This window comes from Primulina eburnea, chromosome 17 (genome assembly GCF_022965805.1).
Source record: "Primulina eburnea isolate SZY01 chromosome 17, ASM2296580v1, whole genome shotgun sequence".
NCBI classification, from domain to species: domain Eukaryota; kingdom Viridiplantae; phylum Streptophyta; class Magnoliopsida; order Lamiales; family Gesneriaceae; genus Primulina; species Primulina eburnea.
The window spans coordinates 1,422,207-1,444,276 of NC_133117.1; the positions used below are offsets into that span (position 1 = coordinate 1,422,207).

General features: G+C 34.8%; 1 protein-coding gene across 2 annotated transcripts; it reads right to left on the reverse strand.

Annotated features, from left to right (window-relative positions):
• Positions 1-361: 361 nt before the first annotated feature.
• Positions 362-17,062, reverse strand: LOC140818799 (DNA-directed RNA polymerase I subunit 1). Of its 2 annotated transcripts, none has more exons than XM_073178848.1 (21): positions 16,936-17,062; positions 16,671-16,840; positions 16,306-16,465; positions 15,878-16,228; positions 14,333-14,620; positions 14,053-14,229; positions 13,665-13,827; positions 11,046-11,230; positions 8,461-8,727; positions 7,466-7,554; positions 7,212-7,359; positions 6,885-7,103; positions 6,447-6,746; positions 6,210-6,348; positions 5,636-5,853; positions 4,523-4,725; positions 3,762-3,960; positions 3,300-3,637; positions 2,509-2,649; positions 1,221-1,983; positions 362-1,106 (listed from the first exon to the last, which is right to left on the reverse strand). In XM_073178848.1, exons 1-21 carry the CDS (start codon positions 16,951-16,953, stop codon positions 492-494), a joined length of 5,151 nt encoding a protein of 1,716 aa, XP_073034949.1. In that variant the 5' UTR covers positions 16,954-17,062; the 3' UTR covers positions 362-491. The 2 variants fall into 2 exon arrangements, with proteins under 2 accessions (XP_073034949.1, XP_073034948.1); XM_073178847.1 differs by having other exon boundaries at positions 363-1,106; positions 11,046-11,236.
• Between the last annotated feature and the right edge of the window lie 5,008 nt (positions 17,063-22,070).

A 22,070-nucleotide genomic window follows, 5' to 3' on the forward strand; every position in this document is an offset into this window, starting at 1 on the left:
AAAAAGATAAAGTGGATTTAAAACCGAAGTATGAACGACTCAAATAAACAAAATGAGAAGACCATAGGAAAAAACACGCAAGCATCAAAAAAATTAATCAAAATCAAATCCGACGTCGAAAAAAGAAACATAAAAATTAGACACGATGATATGATTGTTGAATTTAATCGAAAAAGAAGTAGTAAAATAAAATTAAAATATAAAAAAGATATTGAAAAATTCGAAAAACATACAAAAAAATAATTGAAAATTCTAAATCATAATTGTTTAAAATGATATATAAGCTGTGAAATAATATTTATAATCGAATAAATTGTAAAAAAAATTATGTTTCTACATTCATTTGCAAATTTAAGATCAATATTACTTGAGTTCGTTATCCAACGCACGTGCTTAGCTACTACTAGTAGAATATAAATATATATGGTGTAGTTGAACTTTACAGTACACTAAAGAATGATGGTCAAAAGAACTCACATTACATGGCACCATCAAGCTTCCAATTTTTGCATCAAGTCAAAACAACCAGTCCCCATCTTCACAGGTAAGCCCAGACAAACTCTAGAAGACGGCGTCTCCAAGTCATCTGTTAGCCCGTGAGATGCTGCTTCAACAATAAACTTAGATGCCGTCTCAAATGACATCTTAAGAAACGGCGACAAAGACTCGGAAATGCTTCCATGTCTGCTCATCGGCCGGTATCCACCAGTGTGCGTCATGTAGTCCGCTATCAAACTTAAATGCCTATAATCAATCTTTACTCCATAAATATCGAAAACTTGCTTCACCTCTCTTATAATGGTGGCTCTGGCAGCTTCTACTCCATATGTCTGCAACATTGCATGGATATTATTGGAATATAGACGGCTCGTATCAAGGTCATCACGCATTTCCCAGAAAGATTTGAAATCAACTCCGAATGCCTTTACTGCCCAATAGGCGGCAGCATCCTCTCCATCAGTTTGTGGGTTTTCAGGATCACCCTTTCGTTTTTTATTATCATCCCAAATGACCGTTTTTTCATCTGCATCGTATCGTACCATTTTACACTGACTGATCTTGCCAGCTCTCTTGATGTATACCTTCTTCGCCGTTTTTTGGGCAAGCTGAAAATGAATAGATAAATAAACAAACTCACCAAGAATAATTACTGAACGGAAGGTATAGTAGTGAGTAGTCCAACAATTAATTAGACTTTAAGATGAGGGACTAAGAAGTACCTGAGCAAGAAGTAAATGAGGTTCCTCGGTAAATTTGAAGTGCACTTCAAAAGACAAGCCTTCGGCAGCAGCGTATCTTGCCCTACGCATCTTATCAGATAATTTTCCTGTCTTCACTAGTTTTGACATTTTACGACTTTTGCTATTTGATTTAGCTACTGACGCAACTTCATCCTCATTTAGCACTTTAGACTCCTCATGGTCATTTGCCGAGTCTTCAGTTTCTTCTTCTTTCCTGGTTTCTTCATCCTCAAGATGGTCATCCTCGGTAATTCCTTTTTCCTGTTCCGCCAGTAACTCATGTTCACCAGGTTCAACATCAGATCCATCCTCGTAATCCATCTCATCCGTAGCTTGTTGCTTTCTCTTTTGTACATCTGAACCAAGGTCATCTCCGGCATCCTGTTCTCCATCATCATCATCATCATCATCATCCTTTTCTTGCGTTCCAACACCAGAATCGCCATCGATTTCGTTCAACTCATCTGCTCTAGAACTGGACTTGAAATTTTTAATTCCTAAGATTCGTGATAGAGAAACGACTTGATTCTCTATTGCATCATCCAATTCCTTTACGAACACAGAGTTGAGAGTTTCGTGTGTGTCTTCTAAAGAAACAAACTCGGAATCTTTTAATTTAATTATCAGCTTATAGATTCTAGCTTGTTTACGGTGATCGACTGATAGTTGAACTTCCATGCTCTCCAGCAGATCTGCTACAGTGACCTTCTTCACATTTGAAACAAGAGACACGACATCAGACCTGCAAATGCCAAAAAAGAATATCATAACTGATTCCCTTTAACAAGTAAATGAGACATGTCAGGGATAATTTCCACGGATGTTTATACACACAACAAAGCCGTTAAAAGATCGAGGAAATGTTATCACAGTCTGTAAGTCACCTTGCTCGATGAAGTTATAGACACTTTCCATATGTGAAAGTGTGCGTGCACATATTACTATGGATCCTAATTGCATAGTAATTGTCTAACAGTGCTATCATATCAGTATATAAAACGATTTTTAAATCTAAATTAGTGTATGGAGATCGAACATAATATAATAATAGAATATATTTTGGAGTTATTGAAAAAGTCGAATGAAAAAATAATAATTATATTAGAAGAATAAAAAACGAAGTGAGATTATATTTAAGGGAAAATGAAATAAGATGATAATATATGGTTTTGTTTGGAAAGTAGTATTGCAAATGAAGCCACACAAAGGTCTTCAACTCCCGTTTATAATTTATCTAATCAACGCAAAGATGAAACCCATAACTCACTTCAATCTCCATTGCAAGAATGGGCACGTCAAAATAGGAGTCCTGATTTCTTCTGACGCAGTCATCAAAATCTCCTGGAGACGTGGTATACCAAGCGTAACATTCATTTCACCACGGCCAGCAAGATGAAATGTGTTGAGCCTGAAAACAATACGAGAATCAGACAAGAAATTACTGGCACCCTTACCACAGATCGTTGAATGAAAGCAGATACCTATTTTCAATGGTGAAAGAATAATACAGTCTAGAACTCAGAACCTTCGCCATAATAGAGCACAAAATTCTCTCTTTTACAACCACTTAGATTTAAAAAAATGGATAAAATAAAACAGGCAATTGAAGTTGCTACATGTATTTGAACACCATAGAATCAACTGAATGTCAATCCGAGTGCTAATACAGTAATTGAACCTTTGAAGCAAACTCGTCAAGAAAAGGGTATGAAACACTGATGGTCTTAATACCCTTTCCAATTAAAGCCCATCCGGTGGGAAAATATCACCAAAAAGCTCTGAGCAAAAATTGCTTGATACTCGGATGAGAAAAGGTTAAATGTTTAGGCAAAAGTAAGTTTGTACCGTAACCATTTTGTCCATTTTTCCCAAACAGTTATCACTTGTGCGTTTAATGCAAAAGCACACAACATACTAAAGTAATTTTCCGCTACAAAATAATTTCATGAGATGTAAACCGAATTATCGAGATAACCGAGAAACAAATAGGTATAATCTAAAAAAGAAAGAGTGACATTCAGTGAGAAAGTAAATAGTAGATGATAGAAACTATCTTACGTCATCTGGGTTGATGGTTCCCCTACAGACTGAGCAGCAATGACACCAACAGGTTCTCCTGCTTGTGCTAGGCTTGATAGATACTTTTGCTTCACCAAATCTATAAACTTGTCTGGCTTCTTTACAGTTGTCGTTAGTTTATCTGATAGATGCTTGTTACTTGTTGCCTTTTGTCTTTTATGAAGTTTATTGATCACATTCATCTTCCCTATTTCTGATTTCTTTTTTGCCATTTCAATATAGCGATTGGCTTCTTCTTCAAGGCCCTCAGGCAACTTTTCAATGTAAGCATTGAACTCACGTTCAATTTGAAACTTCTGGAAAATAGGCCCTTGATTCTAAATTAAAAAATCAAGGTAAGATATAGATTACTCTTCCTTGGACAAGTATTCAAGAAAAGCCGAAGGAAATTAGAAACTAGCCCATTCGAGGAAGAAATAAAAGGAGAAAGTAAGATCTTACATCTTCTAGCGCATCAAAATTTCTTAGAAAGCTTGTCTGGTGCACATCAACTCCATCTTCTCCATAATAGAATTGAATGATGGAACCATCAGCATCACGGACAGTATAATCATAACAGACTTTCAGGCTCTCAAGATTTTTTATCAGGCACCGCTGTAAATATCCACTGCGAGATGTTTTTACTGCAGTATCAACTAACCTGTCAAAAAGTTCACAGTTGAGAAGCTGTAAAAGGAGGAAAACAGATGCAAAGTTACTCTAAATTCAGGAGTCTAATTGAAAAATACTGCCAATATTACCAACATATTATGGTGTATTCAATAACAGCGTCATCATCAATAAAACCACATATCATATCCTTGGGATATAAAAGAATAACAATGTAATGACTAATTTTTGAAATAAGATTTAGCCAATTAGCACGTCCGGCTACACAGATTATGTATATTAGGAAGATGGGAAAATGTAGTTATACAGAAACCCTACATATAGAAAATAACCACCCACCCATCGCCCAACCGAAAAAAAAAAGAAATTAAGATGACAAAAATTATGAAAATGCACACATAAACAAAAGTACAAAAAACGAAACATAATCTGAGATGATTTTCTTATTATTCTTATACTCCAAGTTCAACTTTGCAATCACATAGAAAAATGAGAGTTAAAATGACAACTACTCGAAATACCAAACAAAACAAGTGAACTATAAGACAGTTCATATCAAGAGACAAAGGAAAAACGTCAAAGCATCGCATTACCCTTCACGACCAGCCATGCAATGAAAATAATATTCCTGAGGTCGAAGACCAGTAAGAAAACGATCAGTGATGAAGCCCCCTGCTCTAGAAGTGAAGTCCCAGGGTGGAAATGATGGCAAAGTCTTCCCAGACACCATGCGGGGAACCCTTTTACCTTCCAACTCCTGTTGCCCTAGATAGGCAGATATTTGTTGGAAATTCACCTATCCAAGTTGGTAGAAATCACAGTTTCAAATTTAAACTAAACAAAAATAAAACATGAAAACTCGTAAGAGGTAAGCAAATCAGAAAACACATCCCAAAAGTTTACTCAAAAGAATAAATAATGAATAAGAATGAAATATGTTATTAAGGCCATTACTTAATTATTAACAGGTCAGCACTCAGCAGTTTAACCATTTAGCGTATAAATTAGGCTACTGCCCGAATTTTCATCGATTAATTTAACTAATAGAGGAAAACAGTATAGACGATTATTACTCGTGTAAGTGAGAGATTATGAAATAGCTGCAAGAAACTGCCAAATATCTACACACACCAAACCATAGTGATATCTAGAAATCTTCAGAAGACAGGGCACAAATTGTTGAAGAAATATTCATTCGATCCTTAATTGCCATTGAGAACCGGTTTTTGAAATATGACGGAATTCAACTTTTTCGAACAGCTAAACTATTACATTAACAGTGCATTGTCATAAAACTTCTCCCATGCACTGATGTTACCCTCCAAACTTTACCAGTGGATCCTTGTGATATATGCAAATTTCAAGTCCTGATTCCCAAGAGAATCTTTCATCTTGTATGAAAAGAGAGCTTTGGCTAAATCCTTTCTTATCTTAAATTCAGATATCGGCTAGAACATATTCAACTGTGCAGAGAACTCTACGTTGAAAGATGATTAAAGATGACTATGGGCACAGAGCGATAGAAAGTAATTGATTTTGGAGAGTTAACATAGAAATGTCCACTCCATTTGTGGTTGGTAAAAGTCAGTATAATGCTTAACTGAGGTTATTCTCCCTCAAGCTTAAAATGCACTAAAAGTAGCTTCCTTGCCATTCCGGAAAAAAATTGCACAGATTTCATGATTTTTGAGCATGGTCTAGCTTACCGTACTGCCCTTTGCCCCGGTTGTCGTCATAACAGAAATACAGTTCCTCGGGAAAGGTTTTAACAATCCGGCTGTAAGTAAATGTTTGAGTATCTGAGAACCTTCTCTAGTGAGCTTATTTGTCAATTTATTTTTCATTTTAACATCCAACGATGCTGTGGCAGATTCTCTGTCAGCACATATGGCTTTCTCAATTTCCAACTGCAGTTCTTCGGTGCCTAAAGAAAAAAGGGTGAAAAATTGTTAATGCAAAAAATGTCATAAAGCAAAAAGAAAAGGAAGAGGGAAAAAGGGCACCATAACAGGACCCCACTCTCACTCTCAAAATGGGATCTGAAATCTAACATACGGATGAGTAACGCAGTACATTGAGTAATGTCACACTTTATAAAAGCAATTGTATGACAGAGTAAGTTAGTGAACAAATAAACCAGACAAAGCTCCAGATGGAGAAGTTCACTTAAAGCCATCATCGCCATCATCGCTCAGGTTTGGTCCATTTCGTTGATACGTCAGTTGAAATAGACACGGGAACAGAAGAATATATTAACCATAAAAGTTTATGATATAACACCTATTTGTCCAGGTTTGAACTTCACAAAATCACAGTGAACCTCTTCACCAACATCATCTCCTTCAAGTTTCTCCTTCCGTTGGACATCAAAGTGAGGCAATATGATAAGGTCATCTAGCCCACATGTGAATCCATGAATCTGAGCAATGTATAAAACATGAAAGGTGATAAATCAGGCATCAGTCCAGTCACTTCACTAGAACATTTTAAAGGAAAATCAAAAGTGCAAGGCTTCACCTGCAAAAAGACTGTGAATAAGCGACTCAATGCAGAAAGCAAAATGCCAGCACTGTTAGATCCATAAAGCTCTTGCACTGTGTGAACCAGACCGAATTTTCCAAATTGAGCCTTGTCAATCACACCGTGCACAAGCTCATTCTTCCAAATTAGCAACTTGTGCTCAGCATTTTGATCTTCATCTTCCTCTTCATTTTTGCAATTATTCTCAGTGAAATAATTCTTTGGTATTTTCCCCTGATTTTTAATTGTACAAGGAGCACAGCCTCTGGTTACATGATTCAACAACGCTGAAATGACCTAAAAGGGAACACACAAAATTAATATTTTCTCAAAGAATGATGACCATTTATAAAATTTAGACTTCAGTGAAATCGAGACATTTTGCTAATACTATCATTCATATCCCAGAGAATAAAACCAGACGCAAAATTGGACCTGCTTTCCTGTCCAAAGAGGCTCTGGTTTCCATACTGTGGGCAAAACAGACTCCACCAGACCCTCGGAAGCTACTAAAGAAATTTTCGAGGCATGCTTGCCTGGAAGTATACCAGGCCCACCTGCAAACACCCCGGATCCATAAAGCAGCTGACTGAATTCGCTACGTGTAATAAATGTATCCTTCATTGTCAGAAGAACAGCACCAACGATATGATCCTGGATTATTAAAATCACAAGGAACAACAATAAAGACATGGGATGAAAAGTTGTGAACAAGTTCTGAGAAAGATAATATCAATATAATAGATAGCACTGATGTTGAACCTGAATCAAGCCCCTCACAGTATCACCCCTTGTTGGAACAATGTACTGCTCATTAGCATTTACAATGTTGTAAGCTTCAGCACGAGAAATTTCATCTTGAGGAAAATGGACGTTAATCTCATCTCCATCAAAATCAGCATTGTAGGAGCTGCAGCCGACTTCAAATATTAGTTCTCATAAGTCAAAGCTCAAGACACAAAAAAAAAAACAAAAAAAAAAATGGCATACAGCAAATAAAACCAATTGACCCCGACCTGCAATTTGCATAATGCATGCGCAGCGTTTTCTCTCCTTTTAATACACGAACAATGTGAGCCATAATACTTGGCTTGTGGAGTGTAGGCTGACATTGAGAATAAGAATCAAGGTAGGCAACACCTTAAAAAAACAACAATAAAGTAACAAGATGCATCTTTAAACAGGATACCATTTTATCTCAATTCCAAAATATCACAAACAAGCACATGGCCTTCGTTAGCAAGTTTGTTGATATCATATTATGCATAACTAAAGAGGACTACTCAATGAAAATGACTAGGCTGTTGACCTGAAAACTTTAGTTACCAAAACACTTTACAAGAATTTCCACACTAAGACATCACAGCATCGTAGAATAACGAATATTAGACATTTCAAAATTTTAAACAATAGTTTAATACATTATAACAATATAGCGATCTAATAAGAAGGATGCATGCGAGATTGAGAGGCAAATGTTATAAGACTATTGTTTGATCAGCTATGCTTTATGGCTCGAAGTGTTGGGCCACTACAGGACTACAAATGCATAAGATGGTGGTAACAGAGATGCATATGTTAAGATGGATGTGTGGCAAAACGCACAAGGATATAATTAAGAATGAAAGGATTATGAGCTATTTAAGTGTAGTCCCCATAGAAGATAAGATTAGGGAGAGACATCTAACATGGTTTGGTCATTTGAAGAGGAGACCAAACACGACCCCAATCCGACATATCTTAGATTGACAAGTGAATATAAGAAGTAGAAGTAAGGATAGACTATCGAAAACTTGGATAAAGGGGGTTAAAGAGGATATATTAGATCCGTTTAAGAGATGACACGTGAGAAAATCGTTTAATTTGAATAACTAATATCCATGAAACTGATCCAGCAAAAAGTGGGAATGTGTTATAATGATGATGATGATAGTGGTCTAATAAAAAATATTTTACAAGGTTTATGCAGAAAGATATACGGATACTAGCTTGTCTGGACCTCTTCGATTACCTGGCGATTCACAAGCACGATATCTCCATCCTGCAAGTGGCGATACACGATCTTGCCCTCAAATTCAAGGTCATTGCTCTTCCCTGATTGTGTAATTGCCCCTCTTGAAGAAGGTAATTTCCTAGATATTGCCAATCGAGCTTTTCCGTTGCCAGGGGGCAGCCTTGCAGTGGCTACACTATCAACATATACCGTAGCTCCAGGATGGATTTCTGGTCCATTAATGACGGAACCCCTCAATTTAGCAGAATTCCAAGGAGTAACCCTCTGAAATATATTAGGTAAACTTGATCAATCTAATGGTAATTTATTAGTCAGATTGTGGAAAAAATACAGAACATTGTTAGCTAACAAAGATGAAAGATAGCATCCTCCAAAAACGTAGCACTGTTTTGATCTCAAAGTTGTTTCGGTGGTGGTGTTGTGATCAACAGTAAGACATTATTTAATTGACATATTATTTAACAGATAAGCATACAATGACTGAAGATCATAAAAATAACTACAAGAATAAATAGTTTTCTTAAAGATTATTAATCTTTTTAATAAACATCATCTCCTCTTTAAAAAATAAAAACAGAACTACAATTTCAAGAAAACTAAATTTCAAATCTCCCAATATAATAAATAATAATTACTTTCAATTTAAGTTTTCACAATTCCCAAAAAAAAATACCATTATTATATTATGTTATATCATATTATAAAACAATAGTATTTAGTTAAAACATTAGAAATATTCAATATAATATTAAAATATCAATCACATGACAAAACCGATAATATTGTTCAACTGCTACAATAATTTTTTTAAGATGTAATCAAACATACATATCGTTTATTGATACATTTCCGGAAAAATCGTTTCTTCAAAACAAACCTCCGGAAAACAGGAAATAAAACCAAACAAAGCCTAACCTGTCTATATCACCTCCAAAATCCATATTTCCTAGGGAAAAAGTGAAATTACACAAATAAGTAAAAGAGAAGTGAGAAAAGCAGGACAATTACTATGTCAGATTACACTGTTCTTACTCCTATCAGTTTATTCATATTCTTTATAATGAACAAGAAGTTACCTTCTTTTTATTACTTTATATTATCCTTGAGGACCATTTTATCGCATCATCATCTATTGTAATACTTATTTTCCCATATTGGTTAGAAAATGAAGTTATAAATGTTTATAATGGCAAAAACGGTCATCAGCTGGAACACTGTGGAATACGTGTTATGCCGGACAAAATGCTACGTGTGTGAGAATTGTCTCTAGATTATCTGCGTTGGTGGATCGATGGGTAAGGCCACGATGAGAACATCGCGTTCTGAATGAGGGAATGGATGTTTGAATCAGTTTATAATGAGATAATGAACTCCTAATAGTAGTCTTTTTCGTAAAGTGAGGACATATACAAAACAGTTGACAGAGGAGCTCGCTATACAGCCGTGTGAGATAATGAATACCTAAAGCGACTTGAGTTAGCCATTTTCGTAAAGTTAATACATATACAAAGTAGTTGACTGATGATCTCACTATACAAATGCACATGCGGGGGCTTAATCCCAGGACGTGATTGATAGTAATATCTCCCTTTTGTCCCACATTGATTAGAAAATGAAGTTTAAAATAGTTTACAAATGTTTTCAAAACCGGACTGACAAGTTCGACCGAGATCTAGTCACAGGTCTGGTTCGAAACACAAGCAAAAATTGTTTTAGAGGTCCAACTGGCCAAACCCGGCCAGATTGGTTAAAAACCAGTTCAATCGGTTTCGATTTTCTTTTGAAAAATTTTCTTATTTTTAAAACCTTAAATTTAATATTTGGCTAAATATATACATGATTATTTGGGATTTGAGCTTTAAAAATATTATTTTATAAGCAGTAGAGTTTATTTAATATTTTTTTATTAAAAAAAATATAACTATAATTGATATTTTGAATATATGTATATAGTTATTTAGTTTTAAAATTTTGGTAAACATATTTTTTTGTCTATTTAAATACATCTTTTCGGTTTTAAAATTTAAAATATATAATTAATTAAATCATATTAATATTTTATAAAATATAACTGTATTCTGATTTGATCGGTTGAACTGTTTTTTTAAGGTAGATTTGTTCGATCACTGATGCGTTTATGAAAACATTGGTTTACAATACAATGAACTTGCATAATAACTTGACTTGACTATTTTTGTAAATCGAGAACGAATACAAAATAATAATCATAGAAGCTCACTGTGTAATCGCGTTTGCGTTGGCCCGAGCCCGAGACGTGACATCTGTACTGTTTTCTAGTTCTCTACATCACATCATTTTTACACATGCAAGGAAGCATATGGAAAGGAGAGCGATGGAATTAGTATTCCCAAAGCTACTAGGAAACAAAACAAAAGGAAAAAAAATTAAATTTTCATGAGTTATAATTTTTAAGTTATACACCGACTGGAAAAGATATGCTTAATTCACGAAGAATTCATCCACATTGACATCTACAGAAGTAACGTAAAGCACAACTCTATTTATGTCATTGATTAAGTGATACCACAAAACTATGCAGAATAGAGAAAACTCACACATACCTCAGGATAGGTTAGTCTCAAAGCAAAATATGGAGGAATTCCAATTTCATTAACTGCCAAATAAGGATCTGGAGATATAACAGACCGGCAAGCGAAATTGACCCTTTTCCCCATCATCTTCTGACGGAAAATACCATCTTTCTTCTCCAGCAGCTGGCAAATTCCAGAAGTGACATCTTTTTGACCTTGACCTACCACAGCATTAAAGAGGGAAACACTACTCAACATCTATTATTCTTCTGTAAAAAGATAGTAGCAACAGTCTCACGCGCTGATAATCCGACTAGGAAAATGCTATACAGGAAATTAATTATTAAATAAAACAAAATATAGTGTCCACGTGGCCAAAAGTTGAAGTACAGTTAAATTAAAATAATGCAAACAAGGCTTGTACACAGGAGCTCATGGCAATGAATTGTTTTATTCGCTCCCACCGAGTGCATTGACACATGGTATGGAGACGAAAAAATAGTGCTCTTAAAGCATAACAAGAATGTGTGTAAAATAATAGGGAATGTAACTATCATAAGTCTCAGAACACTGTCTATATGGTACTCTGGACAGCATACTAACAGCTTGGTGAGGAAACAGAGCGTTTCTTAGAGTAATGACTGCAATTCTGTTTCCACGCTCTTCAGCCCTATCCAGGTCAGATAGATTCACGACATGATTTATAAACAGATGCAAAATAAAGATATACCGCTCAAATTAAACATCTCCAGTTTGCAGAAAAATGAAAAGATACAAGTTGCAGAAACTAGACAAGTTAACCACCTACCCATCTTTATCATACACCAAGAATTGCATGGAGACACGTGATACTTTTTCTACTTCAACAACCTCGGTTAATTTAACAATCCCTAAGCTCAAAATCATCATATTTTATTAGTTCAAACTTTCTACCACCATTTTCCGAACTCAATAAAATGGGAATGGCAGCAAAATGTGCACGAAGGAATAAAGTAGAAACTAACTACTCGATGCAATTTCTCAAAAAACCTGATTAAGGTTATTACCCACAGCAAATTTGATAGGAGAAATAAACAGGGTAGTTGTGAGAAATCTAAAATTCAGAAAATCCAAGCCCAAAAAAATCTGTATCTAGGCTTATGGAAGATTTTCGCTATGTTTGGATTTGTTTTTACTGTTTTCTAAGAAAGGTATAGAAGAGAGTAATATATACACTTTGTATCGCAAACATGATGTCATGTGACAATGTATCATAATAGATATATAAACATTTTTTATAGGAAACGATAATATATTATATAATAAAAACAAGTAACAATAAATTCTATGTATAAACTTTTGATTGTGTGTGTGGTTTTAAAAAAATTTAAACCACAATTTATTGAATTAGAATATAAACAAGAAAAAAAAAACGGGTTGTGGTAAAAAGTTATTTCAAAATTATGATTGCACTGGAATACTTAAAAGTAAGGATTAAGGAAAAGATGTTTTGATAGAGGATAACGAAAATGAGTGGAATATTTGGTTCACTTTCGAAAATAGAAAATAGACATCTAAAATGGAAACCAAACATACCGTTTACTCTAGTCACTTTTGCTACCACTTACCCATATCAAAAGGTTCCCCAAAAGCAAGGGCAAAAATTAGAAATTGAAACCAAACATATCCTTTACTTTTGTCTCTTTCGCTATCATTTAACAAACTCAAAAGGTTCCCAAATGCAAAGAAAAATTAGAACAAACATTCTATTCCCAACCATCTCAATACACTATCTATTAACGCTATTAAGAGCACAAACTAAAATCCTAAAAGAATCAACACAAGAAATTTAAAATCGCAAACTCTAAAACCACATTTTCCTTTTATGAAAATGGATATTTCTTGCTGACTCTTAAGCAGAGTCATTTTTCATCTGAAGGATCTCGTTATGTTGGTTTCTCAACCTTTAGGATTACAAGGTCAAAATTTCTCAAAATATTAAAGTAAATTTTCTTTAACAAAATACTCAACAATATATTGTCTAAAATAATGACTCAGCTGGATGCCTACAGGTAAAATGAACCCAGCTCAGTTGGAGAGTCTAGTCTGATCTAAGAAGTGATAACTGCTAGATTTGTTTAACAAATGCCAGTTTCACTACATTAACAAATAGCCTAATCCACGCATTCCACGAAGTGTAAAACAAACAATCAGAAAGCAGAAATAGGCTAGTTCAAAGAACACTTATAGCCTAATCCACGCATTCCACAAAGTGGAAAACAAACAATCTGCATGCAGAAATAGGCCACGAAGATATTTTGGACACCTGAAAGAATTTAACATAAAAAATATCTCTCTATCATCTGACTGGCTCTATAACATAATTGTTTTCTTGACAGCTTTTCCAAATCTTTCTTAATCAAATCTCATTTATCTCAAACAAGTTTCACAATGTGTTAATTTTCTAGTACAGGCTTTCTCAATAAAAATTGAGTCTGTAGAGGGGTACATTTACTCCCAATGATGTATTTGATTGCTATATTCTAAAAATTAAGCAGAATCACAAAAAATGCAGGAGCAAATATATTCAAAGCATTTAAGCATGAAGAACCATAAAAGCCGATAACCACAGAAATAGGCTTAAGCTGAGAACAACAGAAACAGACTCACTGCTTGCAGTTTTGCTATCAAATAACACATTGATAGATCGCTGAAGCTCCATCCAGCGATTAATGATCTTTGAATGTTCGGCATTATTAACATGAGCATTTCCTAAAGCAATGTTTGACTGCAGTACCTTACCCAACAGAAGAGTATGAGGATGCTCCATTATCTGAAAATTAAAAAAAAAAGATAACTGATGGTAGAAAAGGGAATATACAACATTCTACAGGAAAGTAAAACATTTTTCAAGAATTCTGAAGAGAAATGAGAGGTAATTCAAAGAGTTCATTTGTTGTAGAAAAAGTCTATCTACACATCGAACAACCATTATGAGCATGAAAATTTAAGTGTATATTAAAGTTACAAAACATAACATTATATTTCTAATACTTACGGAATCACCACCTTTGGCCGGAGGTCGGAATTTTATGGGGGGTACAAGAATAGTCTCTAGGAAAAACATATAGTGACCTTGTGTTTTCTCAGATAGTTCACATTGCTGCTGAATATTGCATATGAATGAGCAAAGAGGAGCTTCGTTATCCCACAAACGACGCAAAGTGTCTCTAACCTGTAAGCATTGAGAAATAAAGGCACGCGGTAAAGGAACATATCAAAAGACCAAATATTTAATAAATGAGAACTAGTACTAGAATTAATGATGAGGAAGGTACCTCTGATGGCAACAGAGGCCCTTTTAAATTACTAATTGGCACTTCTTCAGAACCCATTTTCTTACTTCTTTTATGGTTCACGTGACTTTTACTGAGCTTTTCACCACCATCAGATAAAGCTACAAATGAATTTGCCTCAGTGGTCTCAAGATCATTATCAAATCCTGAGCAGTCACTAGCATTAACCACCTCAGATGGATGCTTATTATCTTCTCCCCCGTCGTAAGGCACATTCAATCTGCTACGTAGTACGTGATTGGACCGAATTTGCTTATCAGTGAGTCCAACCTATACAAAGAAGCTGATTAGACAATAGTGTGAAACAAAAATGAAGATTAATCAGATATGTGCGAAAAAAGTGAACATCTTTAGCAATATTCTATTGTCTTTTTACAATTACAACCAGGTTACATCACCACCACAAGGGAAGGACAATCAGTCATAGTTCCTATAGTTAAATGTATAATTATCTTAGATTCCTTCCAATAAGTTCAAGTACAGATCTTTCACCATAATTCAAGTTCCACTATGTCGCGTACCCAGCGAAATCATTCAAGCAGATTTTTTTTTTCGAATTCAGGATTCATAAAATTCAGCACAATGTTTGGTTTTATTTTTGAAGTTTTGGGAGAAAAAAATTGTGGGAATCTTTTGGAAAATAAAATATACATTCAGTTTTGAGGGGGAAGGCATTCCGAAAATGATTGAATAAAATTATTTTAAAATAGTATCTTTTGAATTATAATATAACATAATGATGGTGTATTGGTGTCTCCGAAAACAACAGAAGATAATGTTAAAAGTAATGATTATGTAGTAGGTAGTAAAATATGATTTGGAGAAGAAAATAAAAATAAATAGTAGTGCGTGTTATTTTGGGAGAAGAGATTATTTCGGGAAAATGAAAACAGAGTGGCATCTCTCATAGATTGCAACTTTTATTGATCCCAGGTTTATCCCTTTTCACAAGGTAATAGTTAAAAGTAAGGGGAAAATAATGGTTACAACTTATAACTTCCCTTAACACAGGTAGTTCTAACTAAAACTGAGAGAAAAATAGTGGGTTGAACTGCTCCTGCCCTCTGTACGTGATTAGTCCAACCATAAGAAGAGCACCTACCAACATCCAGAGCACACACAAAACTATTGCATGTTATTATGACTTTGGATCACCCAAGATTATCTATTGAGACCGAGAAAACTTCACGATGCAGGTTTCTTTGAGTAGATCTGGAAATTTCTCACTCATGACACTAGATGTCAAGATTTCCTCTTTATGAAAAAGCATACAATAATGAATATTTAGGTCAAGTGCTCTGCACTGCAACATGAGGTCGATGATAATTATCAGTGCAAAACTCTCTGAGCCACTTATTTCATCACATTTATTTAAAACCAACACGCAAGAACAGTGGGAGTTTGATAGATTTGGTTTAGTGCCCTAGGCTAAAAATAAATCATAACATGCATGTGTGACATAAGAAAAACAACAAAGTACCACTTTTAACAATCATAAACCTTTTTCTGTCATAGAATCAAACATACCAGATGCAACCATCCAAAAGTTGGTCTACTGATATTTGGATTACTGCATTGACAATTCTGGCACTTCTTATTCTTTTTCTTTAAAAACTCATTCAGGACAGAAATAGATTCAGTGAGCATAGAAGAATCCCGATGAGGCTTCTTGTGATGGTCATAGTTATTTTGACTACCAGAGCGTTCTGATAAGTATGTTGCACAACTCCCTTGACTATCTTCTGCTTCGTCTGTACACAATGATAAGATCCAAGCATACTTCTCTTTGTTTTGTAACTTTCGTGTCAAACCAAACTTTTTTGCCCCAATGATATCACCCTCTGAAATCAGTTTCAATTGAGAAACACAATTTTTCACCTGGATGACAGAAATAACAGCTAATAAGCAACAATTGATAACTAACAGAACAAAATGCAACCTTTAAACTAAATTACCTCTTCTCTAGCTGACCGGAAATGAAAGCAGTAAAAACAGGTTTTATTAAGGATAATTTGCAGCAAGTTAAACAGCAAAGGATTATATGCCGGTGAAACAAGATCGATGTGACCACAATGACCAGCACAGTTATATTGCCTCTGACCACATGTTTTACACCTGCAAGGGACCAAAACTCGTCATATGGTATCCTCTTAGCACTACCAAGATTCTAAACTGAAAAATGTCATAAATACTTGCATACGTAGTTGATTGTATGACCTAATATAAACTTAAATTTTTTTAAACCTTAAGTATGAAAAGTTGCATTTTTTTCATAAGGGCAATCAAATCCCATTGAGTCCGACCCTATTCATATCCTCACCAAGAATCTTCATGAAGAGGACCCAAGGCATAATCATACAGTCCACCGGGAATTGGCTTCTCGAGAGTGTCGAGCAGGTCTGGATTAGTAATCTTAACAACACTATGCTTCTTCACTTCTTCATCTGTCATGAAACCAAATCTCACTGCCTCAACAGCTTCCGTCGTCCCCTAAATCGACCAAAAAAACCGGTAAATTCCCACATAGCGTCATTATACAAAGCTAAAACAACAAAAGAAACAACCGAAACGGATAGAGATAAAACCTCAGATGCTTGAGCCATAGAAGCGGCGTGCTGAAGCGGAGAGCGGCGGTTATTGCAGGCTGTGGGTTTTAGATGACGTCTGCCTTTGGACCGAGGGTTTAAGTTGTTGGATTATTATTATTATTATTATTATTATTATTATATATACAGAGGGATTCTAAAATTTATAATAATAATAACCTTGGTTAAAATTTTAAAGTAATCTTATTAAAGAGAGTAATTATTTCAAAATATTTCGATCAAGTTTAGAATTTTATTATATTTAATTACAACTATGTCCTTCAATCTAAAATATATTAGTTACGAGGATAACGAAAATATTACAATTTTTATTAAATTGACCAAAATATTATGATGTAATTATATTAAATCCTGCAAACTAAAAATTTATGATTTTCTTAAAGAACTATATATATTAATATAAAACTAAACTATTACATGTTAAATAAATTAGTAGTACTCTAAATTATTTTAGAGCATCTAATTTGTGAGATGTTATTCTAAAATCTAAGATGATGCATCGAGGTACATGAATAGATTTTTCGTTGGCACTTCGATACTCGATATTACATATATTCTATTAATTGATTGAGTAACTCTTTTGGTATCTTTTCGTGATGATTAAAGATGGCAGGACATTCGTTTCATAAAACAAAAAAAATTATTAAGAGACGGTCTCATGAGTCAATTTTATAAAATATATTTTCTATCTTTGATCAAACATGAAAAAATATTCGTAACTGTCTCAAATATCCTGTTGTGTTAGTTTATCAGCAAACTAACAACCAGACAATATAATGTCACCAGTTTAGCAACCATGTGAGTGAATCAAGAATTGAAATGAAAAAGATTAGTGTTGCTTTCCTAAGTAGAAAATCCCAGACTTGGTTCCCGTATATCCTTCAAAAAAAGTAGATCGTTCAAGTTATTCATTGTGTTTCTTTCTGTGCATCTTTACTAGGAGATTTACTCGTCTGATTCATATAGAAGTTTTTCAACCCAATCTAAGTCAGGTTTCGGCCCGTAGCAAGTCTCGTAGTGGTCGTCTGAGTTGTCAGCAGCTGAACTATTAAAGACCAGATTACTTGAGCTGGGACTCGGAGTCTGTCGTGGCTGTGTCGCTTGGAACGCTGGCATTGACACCTGATAATTTGTTGGAGAGGCAGGCTCTGTCGTTACCCCAATCAGGGGCTGATATAGGGAGTGATTGACGTTTCTTGGAGAAAAATCGGTTCTACTAGGAGATAGCATGCTTTGTTTCTGTTTCCGGGATTTATAGAATGTATGATAATGCTTTCCTGGAAAACCATCCTCCATATTTGAAGAAAATGAGGTTTCTGGACGTGGAGAATCGGCGCTTAAATTTGGTCGGGACAGAATGGATTGCTCATTCGAACTCAAGCCTTCAAGGGTGTAGTCTGGAGCATTGTTTGAAATTGCAATCGTGGATGGAGACTCATGACTTAAAATTGGTTGTGGCGGAAGGGGTTGCTCATTAGAACTCAATCCTTCGAGGGGCTTATCTGGATCATTGTTTGAAATTCCAGTGGTTGATGGAGACTCACTTAAACATGGATGGGAATGATTGATGTGTGTGGTTTTACTTGAAGATTGCATGCTTTGTTTTTGTTTCTGAGATTGATCAGTGGCTGCCGATTTGCGTGGAGGCGTAAAGAGATCAGAATATCTACGAATTTTCTTCCCGGGAAAACCATCGTCCACATTTGAAAAAGTAGAGGTTTCTGGACTTGGAGAATTAGCAGCACTTAAACTTGGTTGGGATGGAAGATTTTGCTCATCTGAACTTTCGAGGGGGTTATTTGGAGCATTCTTTGACATCTCAATGGTGGATGGAGACTTGGGCAGCGTTACAGGAGTCGATGGAAAATCTGGTACAGGGCATGGTGCTGGCTTTCTCGAGTAAGCAGATAAAGAGCTAGAGGGCTTTCGGAGTTGTTCTTGTGTGTGAGCGTAAAAACAAATTGGTCTTGTACAAGGTTGTTCACCTGAGCAACTCTTAGTCCTATAAAAATCTGGGTGAAGCCCTTTCTCAAAATCTCCATGAGCGTTTCCACATTGGTTTCCGTATTTACAACTCATGTTGTAGGTGAAATTGGAACATGGCGTGTGTTTGTATAAGTACTTCTTTGGGTCTCTCCTCCGAGCTCTTTCATCAGCATGCGTATATGGGCACTGCCTCCAATTATGGGGGTTGCCCTTATAAGGGCACTTCTCAACTTTACACCGATACATTCTATAGTCATCTGTAGCATAGATGCCCTTGTTGACGTCCGGTCATTAGTCTCTTAAGGGAATGGGAAATGATCCGGCTCAGTCATTTCTAGGCTTTCATTTCAATATTCAACTGCGAGAAGAAAAGGTAGAAATCGTGATCTTAGAATCAGAAGCAGAGAGACATACTTGCATGGGATCGAAAATGCCACAACCATGTGAATTTGTACTGATAAGAAAAAAGAGAACAATGAAATTAAAAATATATAGACAATCGACCTCATTCACGCTAGCAATCTGAAGTGTCAAAATCAAGAAAATTCAGTTCTTCCCAAAATCCCAAAACATGCCAAGAAAAAAGAAGTACACACGATATAAAACAACAAATTCCATACACCCAACTCATCACGAAGCATGCCCATGAACTCCAACATTAATGCCTATACAAGTATCGAAATCTTGCGCAGAAAATAGAAAGAAAGGAATCCAGAACGATCGAAACTCTGTAACCATCAGAATTCATGAACTAGCTAGTACGTACTCCATGTAGGAGACGTGCACAACATACAAATTTTCCCTGCATTCAATCAACAGGCAAGCAATTAAAACTTGGAAAAACGAACATTCCTCACCAGTTAATGATCAAAAGAGAAGAATAGCGAGTCCCAGCAACAAGAAAAGCTTTTCTTGAACACGTACTCGGTACTGCACCAAAAAGTTTGTGAAAAAAAAGGGTTCGATTTATTTGGGAGTGTGTATTTATGGGGGAATCGCGCGGGGAAAATTGTGGTCGTTGTAATGTGATATAACAAGCAGAATAGAACTTCTTTTTTAAAAAAAAAAATTGAAATGTACATTCATTAAAATTGTAATTGCCAGGAATTATAATTTGAAATTGAAATGTACATTCAAATATAATAATATAATATAGCTTGTATGCACATCAATAATATAATTATCACCAATAATAAAATCTGAATATAAATTACAACTCAATGTAAATGGATAAATTAAAAACTTCAATATAACTTACAAGAGTCGAAAAAATAAAAGAAAATATTACCGAGTAGAATTGGGAGAGCAGCTTCACAATCACGAATCCAAAGTCGAAGAAAGACGAGGTTGGGAAAAGTGGCGAAGGAGAAAGAAATCAAACAGTAGGATTTTTGAGGAATTTTTTTGTCATGTAAATGTGCAATTTGAGAGGTAATAGGAGACTGCAGGGGTAAACGAATCAAGCTGCTCACGAGTTATCCGGAGCTTGGATTGGTAAAAAATTCATTTGAGATTATTTTGTTAATGTTATCGAGCTGAACTCGATTTTTATCAAGTCAATATGAAGCTTAAGATATTCTCGTGAGCTCGCAAACATGCTCATTTATAAACTCACGAGTCGCGAGCCTGTTCGTTAGCTAGTGCTTGAGCTTACCTCGTTTATTGGTTCTGAGCTCGAACTCGGCTCGCTTTATCTGGTTCAAGCTTGCTTCATCTACATTTTCTCGAATATGCTCGTCTATATAGATCGTGAGCCTCGCTCATTTTTTGAGTTGAAAATAAAAAATATTAGTATTAATGCATTTGAAATTATTTGAACACAAGACCTTAAAATAATATGAACTTGTACTATCAAGTCGATTGAAATCTTAAATAAACTTGTATATATATGCCGATTTTTTTTTCAAAAAGTATCTAGCATAAAAAAAAAAGTAAATAAAATACAACCTAAATCTTATAACATTATATGTAGACAAACTTATTAAATAATTATAAATAATCAAGAGAATTCATAAAATAAGAATATACTTTTATAGGTTTAGAATATTAGGCTTATAATTAATCAACTAAATCTTAGTGTGATTTATGAAATATTTAGAGTTAATTACTTGAAATTGATAAATACATTGTATCATATTGGAACTAGAATAACATATTTGTATTGAAAATACACAAAATTGGATCATTTAGGCTTCTACTATATATAGTGGAAAACTTAGACAAACACGGACGCACACATACAAGTTGTATTATACTTTTTGTTAAGTAATTTGTAATTTTTTTAACTTCTGATCTTGTTAATAATGATTTTTATTTTTAGTTATGTAACACGTTTTTATATATATTTTTTGGGTCACTTTACTAGGAATTTCACTTTTAATCTTATAATTTATATTTTTTTTTATTTTTCGGTCATTTTTTCCTGAGTTCATCGTGTTTTTCGGTTTAAAAAGGTTAAAAATGAAAATAATATATATAAAAAAGTTAAAAGACCAAAAATGAAAAACAAATACAAGTTACATGACAAAAAATGAAGTCTCTAACATGACCAAAAGTTATATAAAAAAAAACTTGCGAATTGCATGATTAAAAATACAAATTCATCTTTATCGTGACTAAATTTGAGTATTTGACGGAGAGATATTCTAGATCTTAGGATAAAAATTCGAGGTTTAAAAAAATTCGGAAAAAGAATGTAAAATGCTGTGTTGTGACAATTTATCAGGAAGCTAATAACCAGACAATATAATGCCACCAATTTAGCAAACCATCAAAACGGTATGAATCAAGGATTGAAATGAAAATGATCGGTGTTACTTTTCTAACTAGAAAAATCCCAGACTTGGTTCCTATCCTTCAAAAAAATTGCTCGATCAAGTAATTACTCGTATTGTTTCTTTGACTGTGCTCCTTTACTGGGAGATTTACTCGTGGCGCCGGTTGGAGGAAGTGAAGATTAATCTTCTGGTTCATCGAGAAGGGCGTCAACCCATGATAAATCAGGCGTCTGCCCGTACCAAGTCTCGTCGTCTAAGGTTCTACTTGGAGATAGCATGCTTTGTTTCTGTTTCCGGGATCGATCTGTTGATGTGAGTTTAGGCGAAAAAGGGCCATAGTATGTATGATAT

What these genes read in the sequence shown, in the direction of transcription:
- LOC140818799 (XM_073178847.1), bottom strand. An exon ending in GGCCTCTGTTGCCATCAGAG is followed by an intron (nt 14,230 to 14,332) that starts GTACCTTCCTCA and finishes CAATGCTTACAG; the next exon opens with GTTAGAGACACTTTGCGTCG. An exon ending in CGGCCAAAGGTGGTGATTCC is followed by an intron (nt 13,828 to 14,052) that starts GTAAGTATTAGA and finishes TTTAATTTTCAG; the next exon opens with ATAATGGAGCATCCTCATAC.